The sequence below is a fragment of the Nicotiana tabacum genome, chromosome 17 (genome assembly GCF_000715075.1).
Source record: "Nicotiana tabacum cultivar K326 chromosome 17, ASM71507v2, whole genome shotgun sequence".
Classification (NCBI taxonomy): Eukaryota; Viridiplantae; Streptophyta; class Magnoliopsida; order Solanales; family Solanaceae; genus Nicotiana; species Nicotiana tabacum.
The window spans coordinates 60,580,815-60,606,234 of NC_134096.1; the positions used below are offsets into that span (position 1 = coordinate 60,580,815).

General features: G+C 35.3%; 2 protein-coding genes and 1 long non-coding RNA gene across 3 annotated transcripts; 1 reads left to right on the forward strand and 2 right to left on the reverse strand.

Moving 5' to 3' along the window:
* Positions 1 to 278: 278 nt before the first annotated feature.
* Positions 279 to 4,780, reverse strand: LOC142171407 (uncharacterized). The gene is made up of 3 exons (XR_012700969.1): positions 4,511 to 4,780; positions 3,932 to 4,058; positions 279 to 598 (listed from the first exon to the last, which is right to left on the reverse strand). It is a non-coding gene; the product is annotated as an uncharacterized LOC142171407 (long non-coding RNA).
* A 2,911-nt stretch (positions 4,781 to 7,691) lies between these two features.
* LOC142171880 (uncharacterized) lies at positions 7,692 to 9,437 on the forward strand. Its single transcript, XM_075235590.1, has one exon. It carries the CDS (start codon positions 7,692 to 7,694, stop codon positions 9,435 to 9,437), a length of 1,746 nt encoding a protein of 581 aa, XP_075091691.1.
* A 12,340-nt stretch (positions 9,438 to 21,777) lies between these two features.
* LOC107797428 (putative galacturonosyltransferase-like 1) lies at positions 21,778 to 23,948 on the reverse strand. The gene is made up of 3 exons (XM_016620326.2): positions 23,356 to 23,948; positions 22,269 to 22,824; positions 21,778 to 22,053 (listed from the first exon to the last, which is right to left on the reverse strand). The coding sequence occupies exons 1-2, from the start codon at positions 23,908 to 23,910 to the stop codon at positions 22,270 to 22,272; spliced, it is 1,110 nt and encodes a 369-aa protein (XP_016475812.2). The 5' UTR covers positions 23,911 to 23,948; the 3' UTR covers positions 21,778 to 22,053; position 22,269.
* Between the last annotated feature and the right edge of the window lie 1,472 nt (positions 23,949 to 25,420).

The window sequence follows — 25,420 nt, forward strand, 5'->3', positions numbered from 1 at the left end:
TTCAACTCATCTTTCTTTTTTCGCATATAAATCATCAATCACTGATTTGAAATGAAAGCATCTTATATTATTTGTTTTCCTCTGCTTGTACAATATTGGTCTTTTTGAGTTTGTGGAATATAAAGTCGAGTTTGAATTTAAAGGATATTGCCTACTTAAACAGAGAGTGTCAGTCATTGTTTTTGAGTTTGTATAATATGAAATACTTCATTTTGCATCACTTGTTTTTAGATCAATCTTCTGCATCTTAAGGATTGTTCTATTTCCAGCAGCAATCCAACTATTAAAATATAGAGAGGGTTTAATATTTAAAGCTTTTATAAACGAAAGCTCAAGCATCACGTTTGAAATCATATTTCACAGATCTTCAGAGTAGTACTTGCCAATGTAATTCATTTAATTCCACGTATAAATACTTGTATTGTATAACGGAAAGTATAGATTCGAAGAATTTTATGAAATACAATTAAAAATTTGTTGATTCTAAAAAATCTTTTTCTGTCTCTTACCTTGTTACCACGACTTTCACGTGAGTCTCTTCCTACATTCACAATGGTAGTGTACTACATCGCTCTTGTATTAATTTAAGAATTTGAACCTGCCAATTCATAAAAAATAAATAACTATTTTTTGTTATTGCCATAAATAGATAAATCAATATACGACAATTATATTAAAAAGTCGAAAGCATACAACAAAGGTAAACCTATATCTCATTTTTTTCAGTTAGTATCCAAAAAGGTTCAAATATATTCTTAGAGGTAAAGTTTGGTGAATGATTGAGGCAATTAATGTAACGACCCGGCCGGTTGTTTTGCTTCTTAGATCCACGTTCCCCTAAATAAGACTCTTGTATGTGCTTTTACTATTCTATGACTTGCGGGGATAGTTAGTTCGGATTTGGAAAGGTTCGGATTGAAATCAGAACACTTAGTTCCTTAATATTGTCTTTAAATGGTTAAGTTTGGCTTGGGTCAATATTTCTAGTAAACAACCTCGGAAATGGGATTTGATGGTTCTAATAGATTCGTATGATGATTTTGGACTTGGGCGTGTGTTCGGATCGGATTTTGGATAAACCGGGAACGTTTCGGTGCCTAAAGTTGAAAGTTGGCTTATTGAAGGTTTAAAGGTTCCTTAAATTTGATTTGGAGTAGGTTTTGATATTATCGAGGTCCGTTTGGGATTTCAAGCATAGGAATAGTTCTGTATAGTGATTTAAGACTTGCACGCAAAATTTGGTGTTATTCCGAGTAGTTTAAATATGAAATGGTACGTTCTGAGTAAATTAAAAGAATTTAAAATTCAAAAGTTGATCCCATTGGTTTTTGGTTGCGATTCTTAGTTTTAATGTTGTTTTCTGCATTTACAAACTAGTTGGTATGTTTGGACGGGGTCTCAGAAGCCCCCGATGCCATTCGGACGATGCACGGAAGTCGTTTGGCCTTGGATGAATAGCTGAAACATCCAGCTTCTGGTGCAATCGCACCTGCGGAGGGCCAGCCGCAGAAGAGGCCCAACGTAGGCAGCCCAAAAACCGTAGATGCGGGTGAGGGTTCGCACCTGCGAAAGCGCAGGTGCGAAGGAAGCTATCGTAAAAGCGGCTAAAGCCGTAGGTCGACACACGCGTCGCAACAGCGGTCCTGCAGAAGCGGACTTGAGGTTCGTAGATGTGTAAGAGGCCATTAGAGGGGGAGCTGCATCTGCGAGGCTTTTTTCGCAGATGCAGCCATAGAGTCGCAGAAGCGGAAGACCTAGAGGCAGAAAGGTTCATTTATTACGGGAATTAGGCTATTTTTGACTCATTTCTCTCACTTCTTGGGCGATTTTGGAGCTTCTTAGAGAGGGATTTTCACCTAGCTATTGGAAGTAAGTAATTTCTATCCAATGTAATTTAAATATACAGATTATGGATAGATTTTAACATGTAAAATTGTGGAAATCATGAGTTTAGATGAAAACCCTAGGTTTTGATAAAAAATGGAATTTAACCACGAAAATAGTTGTGGGTTTGAGTGAAAATTATATATTTGAGTTTGTGAGGTTATGGGTAACATTTATCTTCAAAAATATTCGAAATCCGGGCACGTGGGCCTGGGGATGAATTTTTGGAATCTTTCAATTTGGGTTGGGCAATTACTGTAATAGTTAAATTATGAACTTTCGAACACATATTGATTAATTTATATAACATTTGACTAGTTTTGGGTCGTTTGGCACCGAGTTGAGGATTTAAAGTATATTTGTGGATCGGAAGTGAGCTTGAGAACTAGGTAAGTCTCTTATCTAACCTTGTAAGAGGAAACTCATCCCCTTAGGTGTATTTGTCATGAATTACTTGTGTGGGGAGCTACGTACGCACTAGGTGACGAGAGTCCGTGCATAGCTAAATTCCATGTGATGTCCGAGTAGTCTTAGATTTACATCATGCTTTGTTTGCACTATTATGTTGATTTTGCATATTAATTCTCTTAAATAGAGCTGAGATTAAGGATTTTAAGATTTAAAAGTCTCCATTTTGGATTTCTTATGCTTGGGAAGCATTGAAGAATTTTATAATAACTTTGATAAATCCATATTCACTCGCGTCGCAAGTATTTTTGCGAGCGAGGTAAATTTCCTCTACTCTCATGGGAGCGGGTCGTTCGCCTCGACAGGTTAATAGATGCATTTATGGTTTGTGTCGTTTGACCTTCGGCAGTGCACACAATATATTTTGGATCGGGTCGTACGACCTCGGCGTAAATCGTGCGTGATAATACTCGGAACCCAATTATATTTGATATTACTTTTTGGCTTGAGCTGTTATAATTGCTTAATGACAGAAATTGACTTCAAATTTATTATTATTGGAAGAATTATTATTCACTGCTTGTTACTGAGTTGTATTTATTATTTATATGATCTATGCTTATTTAGAACTTCTGTATTTTATTGTTGACCCATAGTAAGTGTCGATGTCAACCCCTCGTCACTACTTCTTCGAGGTTAGACTAGATACCTACTGGGTACATGTTATTTATGTACTCACGCTACACTTCTACACTAATCGTGCAGGTTCTGAGGCAGGTGCATCAGGTAGTTATCCCGGCGCACACCCCTAATATTTCGAGACTTCGTGGTGAGCTGCTTTCCGAGTCCATCCTGCAGCACCTGGAATCTCTCTTTTGCTTTTATTTTCTGTCTACTCCATTCGGACAGTAGTTTATTATTTTTTATATTCTACTAGTAGCTCATACACTTGTGACACCAAATTTTAGAATTTTGCTAGTAGATACTTGATGATTTTGAGTATTAATTTCACCACACTTGTTCTTATAAATGTTTACACTCTATTTTATTGAATTTCTCACCTTTTACTTATTTAATAATTAAAAATTAGTTATTTTTAAAATGTTAAAAGAATAAATACATGGCTAGTTCACCGTTGACTTGCCTAGCGGCGACGTTGGGCGCTATCACAGCCTATAGAAAAACAATTAAGATGCAAGAAAGGAGGACACATAAAGTTTCAAGATCAAAACTAATCGGAGTTGAAATAAATAATAAATTTCTTGCACACCAAACTGATTAGAGAAACAAAATCATTTACTTTATTTATATACATACGTTTAAATTTATTTGCATATTAAAATAGAAAGACCGAATCCATCATTCATCAAATTTCGAGGTAAGGCAGATGAGACTATAAGTATCAGTTAATCATTACTTAAATATATCCCTCTTATCATACATGTACTAAACCTTGCATATAAACCATCTATGCCACAAGTCAAAAATGAAAATGCTAAAAACCAACAAAAGTTTGCATAAGTTATGTAGCAAATTAAAGAGTCACAATCCACAGTTAGTCAATGGAATTACCATCATAGGAATGCTCCAAATGAATCTCTAACCAGCAATATATGAGTATGTGTGCTGAAAAAAGTACCTGCTTAGCCACTACTCAGGATACCTATGCTGAAGCAAATGTAATGCCTTCCTAGTAGCAATTCAAAGGCCATTTTTTCTTAGTCCGGGAGAATTCTTGAGACCACTAACTTGCATTTAGCAACTTTCTGATTCAGGTGAGGATGAAATCAACAAATATATGATTACTGAATCGTAAAAAATCAGCCAAGTATTTTGTATACGACAGTGTCGACAGATAACAAACAAAATCGGATAAAGAGTCTCATTAAATAAGAGAACACCGAGTACTTTGTAAAAATTTCCCGATCACTTAAAGCTATATCATTGAATAATATTTATCAAAACATATGTAACAGTAGATTTTGCTTTTTTTTACAATCATTGCCAGCACACGCAAATGAATAGATTGTGAAGTGATGTTCGAGGAGTGATTCTCTGCTTAACTCCTTCCTTCATTCGTTTTCTATCATTTTTTCCGTTGTACAGTCAATCATTAAAAAGCTTTGTATTATCATTCAACTCAAATTTGTTTTGGCGAAAAGTCAAAATCGTGTATCAAATAGAAGATAAATAAATCTGAAAAAGGAGAACAACAGACCTATTTTCTATTTGACAAACTTCAAATTTCGTGCCTACAACCACAAATTGGGTCGTCTTGTTTCGCAATCTGTCATCGACTTCTTCGATCTGGTCATCATTTATACAAATCTCCTACCATTCATATCAATGGAAATAGTATAACAATCTATAGTTCTTCGATCTGGTCATCATTTGATGAATTTAAATGAGTTTTAAACTTCTCCAAGAAATGAAGAGAGAAACTGATCTCTCCAGCAGTTTTCGCTGTTGTCCTTTTTGTGCGCTTGGTTTTTCAATTTCGTGGGGTCATGGGAGTTTCTTATCTTTTAATTTAATATAATTAAATAATATAGAATTAAGCGACAGATTTTTAACAAATAAGTAGGGGAAAAAAGAAGAAGAAAACACTTTCATTATTTTTTGAATTGTAACAGGTGTTTTTTTCCTTAATATGAAATTTATAAATCTTAATCTAAAACCAATCTTCTTTTTTAGAGAGAGAAAACACGTGTCCTTTATTTGTGCCAAGTAAAATCAGTTATTTTTTAACAAAAAAAAGAAAATCTGAAATTTTGAATTATGAAAAATACCATGTCCTTTAAATTTTTTTAAAATAAATTTGAAACTCCAACAAAGTTGGAGAATTGTCCAAAAAAGTTTACATGTATCAATTTAATGTTATGCCACTTGTTATCATAACATTTCTTTGCCTCTCCTATTATATATAAAAGATATATTTTTTATTTTAAATTTTATTCTAATGTTCTCAATAATATTGTCTAAATTTTAATGAATAAAATCTCTATTAAATTAAAGAGAGTTGTATAGTCATTGAATAACTTTTTTGTTCTGTATTTTTCTTTATTATATTATCCAATATTTAGTATTATTGCATTGTTAATAGAAAATTTTATTAGCATATTACTTTGTTTAATATTTTTGTCTACTACTTCCTTTTTATAATATAATAGAAGATATATATTTTATTACTCTTGAAATATTTTTTATTTTAAATTTTATCCTATTGTTCTCAATAATATTATCTGAATTTTAATGAATAAAATCTCTATTAAATTAAAAAGACTTATATAGGCATCGAATAACTTTTTTGTTATGTATTTTTCTTTATTATATTACCATTATTGCATTATTATTTGTTAATAGAAACTTTTATTAGAATATTAATTTATTTAAATTTTTGTATGCTACTTTCTTTTTATAATATAATAGAAGATATATATTTTTTATTTTATATGTTATTCTATTATTCTCAATAATATGTTTTGAATAAATAAACTTTTTTATTTTTTTCTAGGTTGCCACGTGGCTTAAGAAAAGGGTTTTTTCCTCTCCTTTTAATAATAAATATAGATATAAATTTATTTCTTTTTCTACTCTCCATACACAGAAGATATTTGGTGCTTCCTTTCTCCTAAAGAAATGGCTGCCTTTAACATGTAAGGTTCAAACATATTCAATATTCAGCGTTAGTTCATGAGATGTTGACTTTTTTAAAATATATATATATAATTTACAAATATACCAAATTCACAAATCCAATTCAAGAATTTCTAACATTATAAAATGAGGAACTGGAAAAATAAACAGCTAAATCAGTTTTTTCTTGCAGTAATCTGTCAAGCTTCACTAATAAATGGACAATAAAAGCCACAAGGCACCCTTTTAGGGGCGGATCTACATAGAGCTGAGGGGGTGCGCCGGCACCCGCAGATCTCGATCGGAACTCTGTGTATATATCTATATGTATAGAAGAAATATTGTACATATAATAAAATGGCACCCTAATGAATAAAACAGCCACTGGGTGCCAATGGTAAAGACCCGAAAATATCTCCCTATAGTAGCGGAAGTTCAAAATATGTGCAAAGCATAAAATTTTAGGAACTTTTGTTAGTGTACTATTGGACAATTATTGTGAGGTGTACTACGTTTTCTTTCTTATTTATTCTTTGTTTTACTTTATTATATACTTTTTAACTTTTCTATTGTGCTTTCTTTATCCATTAAAATACAAAAGCTCCCTTATTTCCCCAAAAACTTTTCCCACCCAAAACCCTTCTCTTCTACTGTGTTGCTGCTCCAAACTTGGGGACTCTTGAATTTTCAGTTTTTTCAGTCTGTCACTCACCGGCGGTTGGCCACCACCATTTGGTATCCACTTTTCCATTGCACCTCACATGTTGTTGTACTACTACTTTGTAATTTGACTGTAAATCTCTCTTATTCTCTTTTTTTTTTTTTAAATATTTTATGTTGGGTTTCTCTGAAAATAATATTTTTGGTGGTATAGTTAATAGTTAATATTTAATAGTATAGACTTACAAGTTACTAAACCCCTTTGACCCTTTCATTTTCTCCCTTGTTTTCCTTTTATTCAATTCAGATTTGATTTTTTTTCTCTGTTCCAATCTTTAATTTATAGTTTATTGTGTTATTGTGCATATCGTTCTCTTGAATCTCTGATTGTATTAGCTATTTAGTTTTTGTATGATTTTTGTGTAAACATATGCTAAGATGATGTGTTTCATGATCAGATAAGCTTTTAAAGCATTTTGTTGTTTAGATTTTCAATCTTAATTCAAATTTATACCAAAAATGTATATGACATCCTTGAATTAATTATGAGTTGGATTGAACATTTGTTTTGTAGGAAAGATTGAGATGGATAAATTTTTCGTAAAGATGAATTATTCTCAACCAAGTTCTAGTTCTAGTGTGCAATTATTGAGTCAGGCGATACCTCCAGAAATTCGTGCGAATGTCAATCTTTCGCATCTTATCGGTGAGCTCGACTCAGAATCATTTAGCACCGACCCAGGAGAAAGAATACTCATTGCTAATTATAGTCGTCGATTACGAGATAAGGTGAGGAGATATTACATTTAAAATGGGCCATGTCAACCTACCAATCATCAATTCCTAAAACTACAATAGGAGGGAGAATGCGCCAATTTAAACCAAGTTGGTTCAAAAGTTCATTTTCAAGATGGTTGGAGTATAGTGTGAAAAAAGATACCGCATATTGTCTATGTTGTTATTTGTTCAAAAATGAATTCGTTCATAGAAGTGGGGGTGAATTTTTTACAAAAAGTGATTTTAGGGCTTGGAATAAGGCTTTTGAAAGGTTCCGTTTGCATGTCGGTGAGATTAGTAGTGTCCATAATAAATATTTCAACAAGATGCTAGATTTATCAAATCATCATCAATCAATTCAAGTTGTTTTAGACAAGCATTTAGAGAAGGTGAAAAGTGAGTATCGAATGAGCTTGAAAGACTCAATTGATGTTGCAATACTTCTCTTGCATCATGGATTACTTTTCCGAGGTCATTACGAAAGTGAATATTCAACAAATCAAGGCTTATTTCTAAGCTTTTTGTGGTGGCATAAGGACAAACATCTAGATGTGGGAAAAGTAATATTAGAAAATGCTCCACAAAATGATACTTTAACTTGTCCTATGATTCAAAAGGATATTATCAATGCTTGTGCAAAAGAAACATTGAAATCTATAATTGAAGATTTGAATGGAGATTTCTTTGGTATATTAGCCGATGAATCCAAAGATATCTCACACAAAGAACAAATGGCTCTTGTTTTGCGGTATGTTAATAAGAATGGTGAAGTGGTAAAACGATTTGTTGGCCTTGTCCATGTTAGTGATACATCAGCATGCTCATTAAAGGAAGCAATATATTCTTTGCTTTCGTATCACTCACTAAGTACATCCAAAATGCGTGGACAAGATTATGATAGAGCTAGTAATATGAAGGGAGAGATAAATGGTCTCAAGACATTAATTATGAAAGATAGTTCATCAGCATATTACATTCATTGCTTCACTCATCAATTGCAATCAACACTTGTAGTTATTGCTAAAAAGCATTTGGATGTTGAAGACTTTTTTGATCATGTTACTAATATGTTGAATGTTGTTGGAGGATCTTTCAAGCGCAGAGACTTGCTTCGTCATCATCAAGTTGAAGAGTTGGAGCAATTACTCGAGTCCGGTGAAGTTATTACCAGACAAGAATTAAATCAAGAACGTGGACTTCAAAGACCAGGTGATACTCGTTGGGGATCTCATTTCAAAATATTGGATAACTTTATTGCTATTCTCTCTTCTATTGTTCGTGTGCTTAAATTGATTGAGTATGAAGGTTCTACCTCACATGAAAGAAATCAAGCAGAGTATCTTTTGGGTAAGATTAGAACATACAAATTTATTTTCATGCTTCACTTGATGGTGAAAGTGTTGGCCATGTCAAATGAATTGAGCAATATTTTACAAAAAAAGGATCAAGATATTATTAATGCTGTGGTGTTTCTTGATATTACAAAGAAAAGGTTGCAAGATATGAGTAAAACTGGATGGAAATCTCTATTGCATGATGCTTCCTCATTTTGTGATAGGCATGATATTTTGATTCCGAAGATAGATGAGTCTTACTTTCGTGGAAAGTCTAAGCGTAAGTCAAATGTTTGTTACTCACATCACTTGCGTGTTGAAATCTTTTGTGTTGTGATTGATGTGCAACTTCAAGAGCTTAATGAACGTTTTGATGTAGTGAGTAGTGATTTGCTTCTTGGGATGGCTAGCTTGAGTACAGTTAATTCCTTTGCTAATTCTGATAAGGATAAAATAATGACACTGGCAAAATATTATCCAAATGAGTTTGATAAATTCCATCTTCGGGATTTGAGTTATCAACTCGATACCTTCATAATTCATATGCGAGGTGATGATCCCAAGTTCTCCAACTTGCAAGGAATTAGAGATTTAGCAAAAATATTGGTTGAAGCAAATCTTGTGAAGACTTATGCACTTGTTTATTTACTCGTGAAGTTGATTTTGATTTTACCTGTTGCTACTGTAAATGTGGAGAGAGTATTTTCATCCATGAAGCGGATAAAAAATAAAGTGTGAAATAGCACTGATGATCAATATTTAAATGATTGTTTAGTTTGTTACAAAGAACGTGAAACATTTGAAAAGGTAAGTAATGATGCTATCATTGACCGTTTTCAAAATATGAAAACTCGTCGAGGAAAGTTGTAAATGAATGATTTTCATGTATGTTTTTGTTTACTCAAGGATGAAAGAATTATGTATGTCTTACTTATTAGTTGTAGTGACCAACTAATTATGGTAGTATTTTGTTAATTGAAAGATATTTCCAATTTTGAGAAAATAAAAGAAGTGGTTGTCTTTTTGTACTTTTCATGTAGAAGAAATTTTATGATATTGGTATTACTGCCGAAAATTTTAAGATGTGCGCTAAGTTGTCATTATTTTTTTCTGTTTGATATATTTATTTATATAAATGGAAAAGATGAATAGCTCGAACCGAAGCACAAAGTTGATCAAACCGATTAAATATTTATCTCATTTGGACCGTATAAATAATAGTACATTTATATATAAAATAATATGGTATCCGAAACGTTTAAATTATAGATCCGCCTCTGCACCCTTTGTTGCATTGGACATTTTTAGCGGTTTCAGGCGCACACATTTTGACTTACAACTCTAGAATAGCGAAGTTCTAAAGACAAGAAATGACATTACAATATTCGGCGTGTAACTTGGTCTTTAAATAATGCAAAGAAGTTGACTTAAAAGCCGCTACTTCTTGTCTTGAAAATAAGCTAGGTTTAGAACGAGGACGAGACGACTTTTTTACTTGGGAATGAAAATCTGAAATAATTATAAATTTATAATGGTGTCTTTCATGTTAACAACCATTAATAGTAAAGAGTTTAATAGCATCTTTTGAGGATGCGGCATCTGTACGGATCGTTCGAATCTAATCTCTTTAATTCAAAATCTTATATTTGTATTAAAACATTTAATAAGTAAATAAAAACTTCAATTATTATCTAATATTGCTATTCTAAAAAATAGAATTCAATTATTATCTAAGACTATTGCTATCCAAAAATTCAAATTCTTACTCCACCTGTACTTTATTAGCTTCGGCAATCCAGAAGTACTCTCACGTGAAGAAAAAGGGGAGACCGGAACCTAAATGTGGTCTTTTTGGACTCAAATAATCGAAATGAGTGAAAAACAACATTGTGACCAAACTATATATAGTGCCATTTTAAAGGGCGCTATATATGAAGTTGATTAGACGTTCAGGCATAGTGCAGTTTATTAAGACGTTATATGTATAACGCCTTAATAAACGGCATTAATACCCCTTCAAATAGTCGTCCCTTCCCTTTTCCCCCGTTACAGAAGCAACCCCCCCCCCCTCCCCTTTTTAAATCAAAGCAGCGGTCCCCCCCATTGACGACCCAAAAAAACTCGAGTGGACCCCACCCGTCCCACAAAAAGTAAAGATTATTGGTCTCACATCCTAGCCAAGCCTTCTCTCGTTGTGGGTTGCTGGTTTCAGATTCAACTTTCCAAAAAACATAAATCGAGGTATTCCGATTTAGTTTTTGTAGAAACTCGTATAAAAAATGCATATTAGTTGTTTTAAATGTGTTCTATGTTGTTTTGAATTTTTTTGCGATTAAACTAGTATGTTATTTTTATCCGGACTAAGATATTAGTATGCTAAAAAAATATGTAAAAATTGAGAAATCATTATTATTTGTTTAAAAAAATATTAATAAGTTACTTTTTATTGTTGCATATGTATTGTCGTGAATGTTTTGTGATTAAATGTATTTGTTGTTTTTATCTGGTTTAGATTATTTATTTACTTAAAGACTAGTAATATAGTGCCCTTTTAGCGTAGTAAACCATTTAGCATTGTATCCCTGTAGTTATTGAAATTAATCATTTAAGTATCTCTTATACTCAAAAATATGTCAAAATAGCTGATAGATCAAACACAAACTCTGTCCAATTCTAGTAAACGATTGTAAGAAAATAACACGAGAAAATAACAATATTTTTCGGATATCTTGGTGCTACTGAGCCTCAAATATCGAGTCTGGAACCCATATATGAATATTTAATAATTAAATCTTGTATAATTATGAAAATTAATTATTTAATTTTATTATAGTCAAAAATAAGTGAGTAACAAACAAACGTATAAAATAAAACACGTAAAATAATAAAACTATATATAAATTAATAAAACTAGCACATACAAGAATTCAAGATATCTTGGTGCTACTGGGCCATAAATATCGAGCATGGAACCCATATGTGAATACTTAATAATTAAATATTGTATAATTATAAAAAATTAAGTATTTAATTTACAAACAAACATATAAAATAATAAAACTAATATGTAAAATAATAAAACTAACACATACAAGAATTCAGGATATCTTGGTGCTACTGGGCCTCAAATATCGAGCTTGGAACCCATATGTGAATACTTAATAATTAAATAATTTTTAATTATAAAAATTAAGTATTTAATTTGCAAACAAACATATAAAATAATAAAACTAACACATACAAGAATTCAGGATATCTTGGTGCTACTAGGCCTCAAATATCGAGCCTGGAACCCATATGGGAATACTTAATAGTTAAATCTTGTATAATTATAAAAATTAATTATTTCGTTTACAAACAAACATATAAAATTATAAAACTAACATGTAATTAATGTTGTTTAATTTACAGTAGACGACATGGAGGTTCCGCCTATGCATCCCGGACCTTCCAGCGATAAGCTATTGTCGTTAGAGGGCGATCATAGGTCCTCCCACATAAGGGAGGGAGAATTACTGGTCCAGACTCTCCGCGTCAGGAGACTGGCGACATGTGGGACTCTCTGAAGGGCAAAGTTCTCCATCCCCGTGTAGTCAGACGCCTGCAGGATACGGGCTTCTATAGAATTTTGGAGATCGGGCGGCTGCAGCTCGATTGGTCTTTGATCATGGCCCTGATAGAACGGTGGCGACCAGAGACGCACATATTCCACTTGCCCATTGGCGAGGCCACCATCACATTGCAAGACGTGGAGGTTATATATGGGCTGCCCGTTAATAAACACCCCGTTGCTCTGTCGCAGGCCATGAGAGAGCTGACAAGTGGGCAGTACCTGGACATGCTGCAGCAGCTCACTGGTTTCCGACCACAGGAGGAGACTGCACTGGCTGGGGCCAATCATCTGCATTTGATGACTATCCGAGACCATTTGGAGGTATTGCGCCTTGACATCACCGGCGATATACCGGAGCTACATATTCATTGGTTCATGAGGTTGTTGTTGCTCCTTATGTTTGAAGGGGTCATGTTCCAGAACACTTCGGGGAACCTAGTCAGCTTGAGATTTCTTCATCATCTTGAGCGGCTAGATGATTTACCCCAGTACAGCTGGGGTGCTGCTGTTCTCGCCTACTTGTACAGGCAGATGTGTCGGGCGACCATGGGCACCCAGCGTGACGTTGCTCGATTTTTGCCGCTACTACAGGTAAAAACATATTCGAATACTCTATTCATTATAATATACCCAATAAAAATATATCTTAAATTTTACGTCCACTTTGTATGTTAGGTTTGGGCCCTGGGAGTTCATGCAGTTGCATCCACCTCTACCACCATTAGCTCCGGGTGTACCACCTCTGTTTCTCCCTCTAGCTAGGAGGTGGGTTCTCCGGCGGGGATATGGACGAGAGTACGAGGCTCGACATAATCTCCCCTTGTGCAAGGATTTGTTGGATTTACTGAAGGTCGCAAAGGTAAATGTATACCTAAGTTTACTTGGCGTGGCTTTACATGTGTTGTGTATACTCACGTTTTCTGTTGTTACATAATAGTTCATATGGACGCCATATAACGACGCGCTGATAGCTGGCTTTCCCGATTATTGCTCAACCAGCCGACTTATTTGGAGCTCTTCTGTCCCGTTAATGTGCCTTGATATTGTGGAGCATCATGCCACCGAGTGGGTACTTCGCAAGTTTGGCCGTCTGTAGCTTGTACCGCCACCGCCCACCTGGCAGACCACACATTTCCAGTAGGATGATCGTTCCAGGGTGGACCAGGCATGTGTGGCATGGCTAGAGGCGCAGGTCGATACTTGAGAGTGGCGACATGACTTGATTCTCCCCCCCCATCCTTCATCGCGTCGGACGGATACTGAGCATGATTATATGGGCAGGTATCGCGGCGTTACCCGACTTTTCATCGGCAATCCCATTGATCGCGATGGCAGTTGGTACGTTCCATACGTCGGGAGGCACGAGGCACTGGTATGCTATTTGGTATTCTTACTTATAACTGTAACCTAGCATTTCGTACTTTATATTTTACATGTTGTGCAGGCTATTGGCCTACATTTGTTCCACCAGTTGGGACTGCATATAGAGCAGCATACTGGTGAGGGAGCGGCCACTTTGCACGAGTATGGTCGGCAGGTTACAGAGTTGGCTGCCCGGACACTGTGGCGAGCCCGAGAGGATGAGCGCTTAGGAAACGACCCTGCTTATGTGGCGCTAGAGCAGTACCATCGAGGTAGGGTTGTCCCACGAGGTAGGGTTGCCCACAAGGTAGGGATGTCTTACGAGGTAGGGCTGTCCTACGGGGCATGGCTATCCCATGGGGTCGTGGGGGTCAGCGAGGAGGTGGTCCCCAACAAGGGGGCGTTGAGGCACTGGTTGAGGATGTTGGAGTTGATCAGTCGGGTGACCCCCATGAGCCAGACAACCATCACAGCAGCATGTTGTCATATATCCTTTAGCTTCAGCTCACTCAGGGACTTCGCAGGTGACCCCGTCAGATCCATTGTTGATCACGGGCACGAGTATCACACGAGAGGATTGGGATCAGTACTTTCCAGACCCATCAACATCTGCTGATGATCGGCCGACCCAAGATGTGGATAGTGGGCGCCGGTTGAGTTATGGCTCATCATCGAGGGGTACTGGGGATCTTTCACAGGCGCATGTATGTTTGTATTATTATTAAATTTAAATTTGTTTTTATCTCATTGATTAGCCATAAATATCTTTATGTTTTTCTTATTAAGGCTTCATCCTCGCCTGTCACGGAGGCCACTTTGTGCGATGCTGACCTAGCTGCGACAGATGTTTATATTCAGGAGCCTGACGAGACCATGGTAAGACAATTTAAATTTTTGTGACTTAACACGTACATTACTAATATATATTTTCATATACTGAGCTAACTTATTCTTCTGTAAGTTACTGCTGGACTGATGACCCCTTCTACCGAGCCTGCAAGCACTACTGACGATCATGCTGCAGCGCATCCTGCGATAAAGAGGCAACGTGATAAGGATGATCCTGATAGCGTATATATATATATATATATATATATATTCACATAATTATCAAACATCTTTCTCCTCCGACAGTGTAGTTTACTAATAATTTTATATTGAAATTCGAAAGTCAACGTAATAAGTTTGATTTTTTAATCCAATACTATTTTTGATAACATGAACGGGAGGGAGAAATTCATTAATTTACTCCATTCATAATGTTAAATATCAATAAGATTTAACAACAATAGAAACATAATTTTATTTGATACATTTTGCAACATAAACAAGTGCATACACTTATTACAATCACATTACGGAAACAAAACACTACGTGTATCTTTAATAGTTGGGCACATTAGATGAACTTCCACCAGGAGCTGGATTACCACCGCCACCCAAACCAGCTGAAGGACATTTTCGACGGTCGTGTCCTGTTTGCGAGCATATACCACATTTGCGCGCATAAACGGTATCACCAACATCCATTTGGTTCCGTATACGCATTCTTTTTTGCACCTATCGCTGACGCAAAAACTCCTCGTTACACACCATTTTAAATGGTTCCGGAGGCCAATAATGCTCAGCACCTACTGGATGCAACTACCCACTATAGGTGTTTATGTATGCAGCAACACTATATTGTTTATCAACGTAGTTGGTTGACCCTAAACATGTATGTTAAAAGCACTCGATGGCATGTGAGTACGGCATGTGGTAGATGGACCATTTCCCACAAGAGCATAACCTTCTAGATTCATTTATGGTGTGTACACTATTCCCCCGGTTTTGATGGATAGTAGTGCGAACATCAAAAATATTTCGGTCGTGATCATACTGTAAAAATGAATGCCAATGTGCTCGCTGCCTGTATTTCTCAAATCTTTTCATTGGTAGTAACATAAATTCAACACCCCTTTTCATCAATGATGTTGCACCTGCAGGCCTTTCAACAAACCTCTCTGACATCTGCTTGAATGGCATTCACACCATGGCAGTTACAGGCAATCCTCGTGTAAACTTCAATAACCCGTTGAAAGACTCAGACACATTTGTAGTCAGAATTCCATATCTTCTGCCACCATCCGCATGCGAAGTTCACTTTTCAGGCTTATGTCGTATCAACCAACGATAGGCTGCCTCGTCTTCCTGCCTGATAGATTCCATGTGCCTACGAAATTTATGCTCTTGGTGATCTGTTGCAGCCATCCATATTAAATCATGCAAATCCTTGTTGGGATGTGCCTTCTGGAAATTGGCCTTCAGGTGCCTCACACAGTAACGGTAGTAGGCATACGGTTCTTGCCATCCAGGAAAATTCTCTACATAACTTATAATACCACCATGCCGATCAGATATTAGACAAATACATGAACGCTGTTTGACAACGTGCTCTTTCAGGTGGTTCAAAAACAATGTCCACGTCTCTTGGGTTTCATTGGCATAAATAGCAAAAGCTAAAGGAAATATACTTCCATTAGCATTTGCTGCAACGGCAATCAACAGCTTAATATCATACTTTCCATAGACATGAGTGTCGTCTATGGATATTACCAGCCGGCAATGCAGAAAACCATCAAGTGTTGGTTTAAATGCCCATAACACGTATTTGAATATATATTCTGGTATTCCCGGACTCCGCTCAAGTTTCCATTCAACAACGGTCTCGGGGTTAAAGTGTTGCAATGCGGCCGTGTACTTGGGTAGAGCTGCAAAGGACTTATCCCAGTTACCATAAACAATTTCAAACGCACGTTTGCGCCCGAAAAATGCTTTTCTTTTGGTAATGGTACAGCCATAGTATTGGTGGACGGAAGTAATGCACTCTTTAATCTTGTACCTTATGGATGCTTCAATGTGTGGAATCAGGATAAGAGAAATCAAATCAACATCCAAGATGAATGATTCCCACTGAATGTGTCTATTTCACAAGTGTGGGTGCCAATGTATTTACCCACTTTCCACATACCTGTTTTCTTCTTGCTCGCAAACAACATCCAATGACAACTCGTAAACCATCTACGGCAAACAACCTTGTATACATTCGGATTTGACTCTTATACCGTCATCTCACGACACTCTTTTACGCTGTACATTTTTGCCGCCCTGCTTAGACACATTTTATCAGGAAAAAGCATGCCATTTACCAACACCGTTGGTCTAGACTCATCCCACATTGTTGTTCGAATTTCGTCAATATCTCTTGTGAGGGTATCCACATCCGGCATACTTGGAAAAGGATCAAGGTAGGGAATCTCCCTTGAATGAAATGGCACTTGGGACTCGTACACTCTTGCTCTAACGGGGGGTGGAGCATGCTCCCTCGTCAAATCAGGTCCAGCATTCTCTTCCTCCTCATTACCACCCTCATCAAAGAAGGGTGTGTCATCTCCGGACTCATCGTCATTGTTGTCATAATCACTATTCTCTTCTTGACTCTGTGCATCTGCCATATCCCGATTAAATATGTCATCTTCGGGCAATTGAGTCAAGACAGGATGTTCAACTTACTCGTTTTCACTACACAAACAACAAAATAATTAGCTACTCAAATTGATAAATACTTTACATAAAGCTATATCACTTTACTTACAAGTCGTAATGTGTTGACATCCTATGATGGGCATTATTCTGTTGGTGATGACTCCCGGATGGACCACCATGATCCAACACACCATAACTACGCATACTCCAACTGGGCGTGAGTTCATAACTTGTAAAATTCATATCTGACCAGTACCCCCTGTGGAATATATGAGTGTTAATACAAATTCAATACAACAAAAATAAACATCGTAACACAAAGGAAAATTGAAGTTTACCACTCGTCTTGTGGATTATTTAAAGTAGGAGAAAAATTATTTTCTCGCTCCTCATTCGCCCGTGGAGATAAGCTTAAATCAGGCCAAACTCTTTCAGCCAGAACCTGTTTGGCAAAAACTGCTCCAGAATAACCACCCGATGACTGAGGGTTATCCCTGCTTTGCGCAACCTCATTATTGCGAACGTCTTCAACCTTAACGTACATTTCCAACATTTTTATCAAAAGAAATTCTCGGTATTCATCCGGAGTCCTAAAAAATAACTCCAAGTTTCATCATCCTCGATGTTAAACTCAGCGTAACAAGCAACCCCTTGCGGAGTGACAGAATACGGATATCTTCCGGTTACTTTAAGGTTCGCCGAATGTTTGCTCACACTCAATTTGTTACACAATAACGATACCAGTCTATCGTACTCCATTGTAAGTGGCAACTTAACATAACACTATGGAGATAAACTATAGCTCACTGAGTTATTCGCCACCATAACCTCACCCCTCAATATAATGAAACCCTTACTTTTCGCTCTTCACACATTATGACAAAATGCTTGAGAATTTAACAAGAAGAAAAATTTAATAGGAGTAGGAATATTTCTGAATGGATTTTTGCAAAATCCTTAACGCCTTTAAATAAGGCAATGCCCAATCCGGGGGGTCGAATTTTTTGAGGTATAACGCATTTTAAAGGGCGCTATACACATTTGAATTATTGTTATGCCAGTTAAGCGCAGAAGAGTTATTGGTGGGCCCACAAAATATGTATAACGTCGTTTATAAAGGCGTTATACGGCGTTATACCTGACAGTCTTGTTAAAGTCAAACCATAGCACTTTTATAAAAGACGTTATACATATAGCGTCCTTTTAAAGAATGCTATATATAGTTTGGACATAATATTTTTTTTTACACTCATTTCCATCATTTGAGTTCAAAAATTTCATATTTAGGGTACGTACTCGAGAAAGGGGAGAAGTAAATTTAGTAGTAGTCTATCGAGTGGCACATGATTGGTCTGCTTCTTTCTCTTTCTCCAAAATCAAAGAGGGCTGCGTGTCAAATGTGGATTTGCTGCATGTTTTAGCCATGTGTTTTTTAACTTATTTGCAGGTCTCGAACGTCTTGTCCCCCCCAACATTGAGAAACTCTACCGACACTTCTCATTTAATTTCCCTTTTGCTTTATTCCCACCTCTTTTCCTTTTCTGTCCTTTCCACCGCCCGGGAATTAAATCTCATTCCTCTGATTTATTTTATGAAAATGATGTCAGAGTAATCATTGAATTAACGAGATTTTCTTCTCCCATTCAATCTCTTCTATCCATATCGAGATCTGACTGATCCAATTTGGTCGGTTAAAAGTGAAACGCTTCCTTTTTCTTTTTTTTTTTAATTCTAAAAACTCGAATTCGAAACTTTTAATTAAAAATAAGGATCATATTCACACCACGATATGTAAGGTTAATTAACGAAATCTACTACATAAGAACACAACCTTTTCTTTTTCTCGAATATCATACTGCTTATGCGTGCATAAGTGTACCGAGTATTTTTTTTTTCTGTACTTTAGTACTGTTAAAGAGAACCTAAAATGAAAAACTTTTTGATTTCTCACCGCTTGATTTGTGTGTGAACAATTTTTTTGGTATCTAACTATATTTTATTAATCACCAAAGAGTCAATTACAAAATCATAGCTAAGCCAACTAAACTAGCTATCAAAACAAAGACACAAAACATCAATCTGCCATAATAGTTGGCTCCTAAATAAACTAGAGGAATTTTCAGAAACTATTATTGTTTAGTGACTATTAACTTCATATAACTACCATATACATAATTACTTCATATAACTACTATTCATTTGTTACAGTTGTGTATTCGCTGTATTCGCGCTGCTATATTCATGAATACAACAGCAAAAAGCACATAAAATCAGGACAATCCATCTGTACGCGCATGTATTTACATATATTTGCGCCATGTATTCATGAATACAATAACGACAATCACCTTTAAAATAGGTATGTCCACATGTCTAATAACAGAAATAATATCAATTAGCGTGATGTATTCATAATATAACTCAACAAAATCAATTCTAACATGCCTTATTATTTACCCAATTAATTAGAATAATTTTTCAGTTGTATATAACTGTTGTATTTAGTGTGTTTCAAAATTATTTTTACTGTTGCATTCATTAAATTCAATGTTTGTATTTACTGTATTAGTTATTTTATATTCAGTGTATTCAAATGTATTTGTATTAACAATATTTTAGTTATTCCTAATACATGTTATTACTTTTGTATTAAGTATATTTCATTGGTTGTATTCACTATATTTATATTTGTATTTAGTTATTTTAAAAGTAAACGTATTCAGTGTTTATATTTTATTCTATTTTAATGTTTGTATTCAGTGTATTTCAATGTTTACATCCTGTATTCATGCATGAATACAGGTATATTCAACTGTATTTAAAAAATAGAAACCTTCGAAATACATGAATACATGCAAAAAATAATGTATTTATACAAAAAAATACAATGTATTTGAGTGAATTTGTACAGAATATGATGCATTTGTATAATTGTATGTGACTAAATAGCAAAGAAGAGAAAAAAGTTCGTCGGAGATGGCATTTTTCGGCCAAGCAAAATATTGTATACATTGTATTAAACCTAAAAATGGAGACGAACAAAAACTCTGGCCCTCAAATCTTCTCCGGCGTAAAACAATATTGCAGTATCCGACGTTCATGTTACCGTACCCTAGCCACAGAACGACGAGAGAGACCACATTGATTAGAAAGAAATATGTACGAGGCCATTTGCAATAATCAAACAGCAAAAAAAACTCTATGTTACAAATTATCTCATCTGAATGAAATTTCAGGGCATAAAATAGCTAGAGAAGGTAGGGAAAAGGAAGAAACTCTAATATGTAGCTTCCATAAGAATGTCTTCCATGTAGTTGCACATTAGATAACAGGAGATTTGAAGAGAGTGAAACGCAACATATTATCTCATAAGAGAGAGAAGGAAGAGAGAGAAAGAAAAATTCTAAGAGAGAATCGTGGTGTAATTGATAAAAAGAGAGAAAAATCATAAATAACGTATTTCATGTCTCAATTATAGTATATATCATAAATAACTATTTTGCTATAAATTATAAAAGGTAGCTATAGAAAATAATATATTAAAATGCTCAAACATCCTGGAGCAGCGCGCACATTACATGTGTAGGCAATTCTCTTGCAATAACTTCATATCCTTTGCTTCTCTATTTAAATATTCTCAGGTTCCTTTCTACCAAGATGGAGTGCACACACTTCCCATACTTTCGATCAGATAAAAAGAGAAGTACATAAGAAAACGGAAAAAAGGAGTTGATGCAAATGCAAAGGTACGGTGACAACTTTTAGTCTGAGTTAGCTAGATATTAAGCTACGTTTTACTTGAATAAAACTTAAAACTTATCCGCGTTTGATAGCTTTTAAATGTACATTATTTTGTGCAATATTAGCGTATTTCTTAATACGTGTGCTCATTAGAGGTTCAAATCATCAAATGATTATTCAAGAAAATCCTTATGTTATATATCCAAAGTTCCCTTGATCTCTTATTTAATCCTTTTGCTTGACGACGAAAAAAGTTCGAAAGTTGCTTCAGTTAAACGAAAGCGCGTTACTATTCAATTGTAAGTGGCCACAAAGATTATTTAATAAACTCAACTTGGTAAAAATTTTGAAAACAAAAATTCTTAAAGCTCACCATCGTTCAGAGAAAAAGAAATGGTACACCCTTGGTTTCAACTTCTGTGATAGATTAAATTGACACCGAGTTTAAGAATAGAAAAGAAAAACTTTGGAAATTTATGGTTGATATTAAAGGTCATAATATTTTTTTGCCTATAAAAAAATTTAAAGTTTTATTGTTTCCAAATATATAAATTTGTTATTCTTTTTGGAACAATCTAATAAGGAAATAATGTTTACATGACATGGAGTACTTGAAATTTTAAATGGTTCACCAAAATGTACAAGTATTATTGTAGTACTAGAATGATCCAAATTTACTACTTATCCAATTTACCAAGCAACAATTAAGGATTCTATTTTGGACTCGAGTGTAGATAATTAGTATCGATCGTGTTGTTTTTGAATAATGGCGAGCAATGTAATGCATTTACGGACAAAAAACGGGAAAAGAAGGCAAGGAACTTGCTGGGCTGCTAGTTTATCTGTAAGTAAAACTAAAGTGTTATTTACTGTTTTCATCTCACATCATATTCAAAAATAGTACTCCTCTAATAAGTATATATAGTACTTACAAAAGTAAAAATTCCCAACAACTGTGCACTCCATTATACGTACAAGAAACAGCCCTCACCGTGGGCATTCTGGTTATAATAAAAGGTACGCTAGCTTACTGTACACAACACAATCGAGGAGGATCTCAACACACAGATCTCTACTCTCTCTTGTGCAGTTGTGCTCCATCTTTTGAGACATCTGAAGATCAAAGAAAGTACTTACATAAGAGCACATTAACGGACTTCAAGAATATACTAATCACATACTATGAGATTTAACCACAAAAAAAATGTGTACGTAGAAAGTGCAAAATTTTCACAGCGAGTTCATTCAACTTCTATACACAGTCAGTTTGGGAAAAAGATCATACTTATAAGAGATAATTGCATATCAATTAAGTAAAAAGCCTTTACCTTAAGATTCAAGCGCATAAGGTGTTTGCAGCAGATCATAAGGTGCCCAGAGGGTATCTAATGGACAAGGCCGGCTCGCGTCGAGTCGAACCCACGGCTTTCCTTTTCCACTCCAATGCAATAGGCTAACCGGACCAGGGTGCAAATTCCGGCAGAGACCTCGGAAATTATCTCCTCCAAGACCATGTTGGTTCCACTTATGATCCACTGGACCAATATTTCCAGCAAAAACAAGCAGAAAAGGTGGTAACGAACCCAATTCATAAATCCTCATTCTCTTCTGAAGTTCCATCCATTCTACAATCTTTGTTGTATAATCTCCAGCTCTCCATCGTTTAAGATCAATGACCATAACACCCGTGTTGAAATAACAAGGCTTTCGATTTGCGAAAGTTAAAGAAAGTGAAGGGTTTGACCAGAAAGTGGGAGTGAAATAAGTAGTGAAATTTGCATTGCAGTATTCTGGTGCTGCTAGAACTGCTTCTTCGCCTAGAGGTGTTGCTGCCAGCTTGGCAATGTCATCTACGAGAACAAGGTCTGAATCCAGGTATACAACCTACATGGATTACAAATATGTTAGAAAAGGATTCATTAATAAGTGTAGTTTTCTAAATTCTAGTAGAGTAATAATATTCGTCACCAAACTTAGGTCTACAAAATAATGCCCTTTAGCAAGTAAAAATGCAGCCGCTGAAAACCCTTTTCCGGTTGCTATTTACGACCGACAAAAATTTCAGAACCACGTAAAGTATACGACAGGAATTTAATCTGATCGATAATTAAAAGAACTTTTAGTGACAAGAAGAATCCCTGCCGCTGTACCTGAATTCTAGCCAAATACCTCCTTTTAGCGATCGCATTTTTTCTTTGCTGATTATCATTTTGGTCACGATATAAATCCAAATCAAGATCGAATTTTACATTCAGCAATATTAATATTTTAAGTGCCAAACTATTCATTTTTTTTATGTGCATTCACATATATATAAATATACACACACATCAGAAAACATAGAAAATAATCAACAATCATGAAGAAATTAATTAATTAAAACATATAACAAGGTCTGGATCGAGGTAAACAAACCTTTTGGATACATCCAGGAAGAAGATCAGGGAGGTAATTTCGAGCATAATTTAGAGGACAATCTAAAGCAGCGCGAATGGATGTAGATATTAATCCTGCCACACCGGAATCTTGGAAGGGATAAATTGTGAAATGAAGATAAGGAAATGAATTAGCAATTGTGATGTTGAGATAATTAGTATCAGCGGAGGAAGAAGCAACAAAGTGGAAGATAACATTTTCAGGGCAAGAAGAGTGTTGAAGAACAGAAAGAATCGCAGCCATTGACCCTCGAAGATAAGCTGCATCAAGAGTCATGGCTACATTTACTGCATTCTCAAAGCAAAATCCATTGGAGGTGGAATTAACGGCAGTAGTATTAGTGTCGGTGGAGTAGTGAAGAGAAGGGCAAGTTGGGGAGTTGTAAAATTTTGGGGCTTCTTGGAAATGGAAGTTCTTGGTATTGATAGCGCCGGCACTATGTGCAGCAAAGGAGATGGTCCATAAAAGAGAAATAAACGCCTTGATCTTGAAACTCCCATGTTTTGGCATTATGGAGCAGCTACATAAACACATAATTAAACAGGCACACACATTACTTCATATATATATATATCAAAGGCCTAGTGTATCTGTCAATCCCAAAATGGGCTCTACATATCATCTTACTCCTCCTAGTAAATAAAGTAAATAGTAGGAGTTAAGCTATATACTAACTAACTAACATATTACCTACTATAGCAGTTTAATTATCATGTTTATCATGTTACTAACTAATTATGATTATCGTAAAAATTTATCTATAATTATCTTATAAGTGACCTAATGATGTAAAATATTTTTTTATATCGTCAGAGCATATAATTTAAACACAAGTAAATATATGGACTGATTGTTACAATAGAATTAAGTTATATGTAATGATCCTGTAAAGATTTTTCACTAATCCAGTATGGTTTAACCTGTGATAATAAATCTAGTACCAATATTACCAGATTACCAAATAAGAATAATGCTCATCATGAAAGTTTACGTGTAGTTATCTTCTCATAAGCGACATGATGCATGAGTATTTATTACACAATACTAGTTAAATTCAATACCTAGTGGGTAGGTTTTGGACAAAATTTTCTTGGAAAGACATGAGAAAGAAGACTAATATTTGACTTGTAGGAAAATCTAGGGAGATGAAAACGTAAATGTTGGTATCATGTGGCGGCAATGTCGCTGCCAACACGTCTTTTGTTGCGGATCCCTTGTTATATAATGTACTTGTCAAGACGGTTTGTTTTCTTTAGAGATAAGCAAATATGTACTCCTATCAATGTAGTTTTAAGGCTTCTTTAGTTCAGCCATCCATTTCCAGGGTAGCTCCACATCTTCCTCGTTTCTTTAATCGAACGTTTTACCCTCTTATTCAGGTAATTCAAACATTAGAACAAAATTAAGTTATACACAATATTTAATAAAAATCTTTTACATATTTAGTGCAGCTTACTCTACTATGTACATACCAAATTAGTTATCATATTTATCAAGTTACGTATTAGTAATGTTTATCACAAAGATTTATTTTTAATTATTTCATAAGTGTCTCGATCGTGTAATATATTCTTTTTAGTTGTCATTTGCAGAAGTAAAACTTAAAATAAAGAGGAAAAACAGGGAAAAGGTAAAACCATGCAACACGTGTCAATTGTTTGAGGAAAAATGTGTTTACCTAAATGTATATGGTCAAAACCGGGTTTGCCCTTCGAGATTGGGACATGATGGATCAAGGTTTGTCATTGTAATATCGAGCCATGATGCAGAGTTTGGTTGTCGAGCTCGAGCCCCAGAAACCAATCTAGATCGAGATCGGCCAAGATCGAGCTCGAGACATTGAAGTCGAACAAATAGAGATCGGCCAAGATCGAGCTCAAGCCCCAGAAACCAATCAGGATCGAGATCGGTCAAGATAGAGATCGAGCCAAGAAACAAAAAAGTCGTTGTAGCCGCAATTAGGGGGAAAATCTCTGCAGAAATCACGGCTTGAATCAAAGAAAAACTAATTAATTAATCTATCATGAGATCCCCACTATGTATT

Excerpts from the sequence above, each read along its gene's own strand:
- LOC142171880 (XM_075235590.1), top strand. The coding sequence starts at position 7,692 with ATGCTAGATTTATCAAATCATCATCAATCAATTCAAGTTGTTTTAGAC.
- LOC107797428 (XM_016620326.2), bottom strand. The coding sequence starts at position 23,910 with ATGTGTTTATGTAGCTGCTCCATAATGCCAAAACATGGGAGTTTCAAG. Across the intron at positions 22,825-23,355 it reads TTCCTGGATGTATCCAAAAG|GTTGTATACCTGGATTCAGA; the intron begins GTTTGTTTACCT and ends TAATCCATGTAG.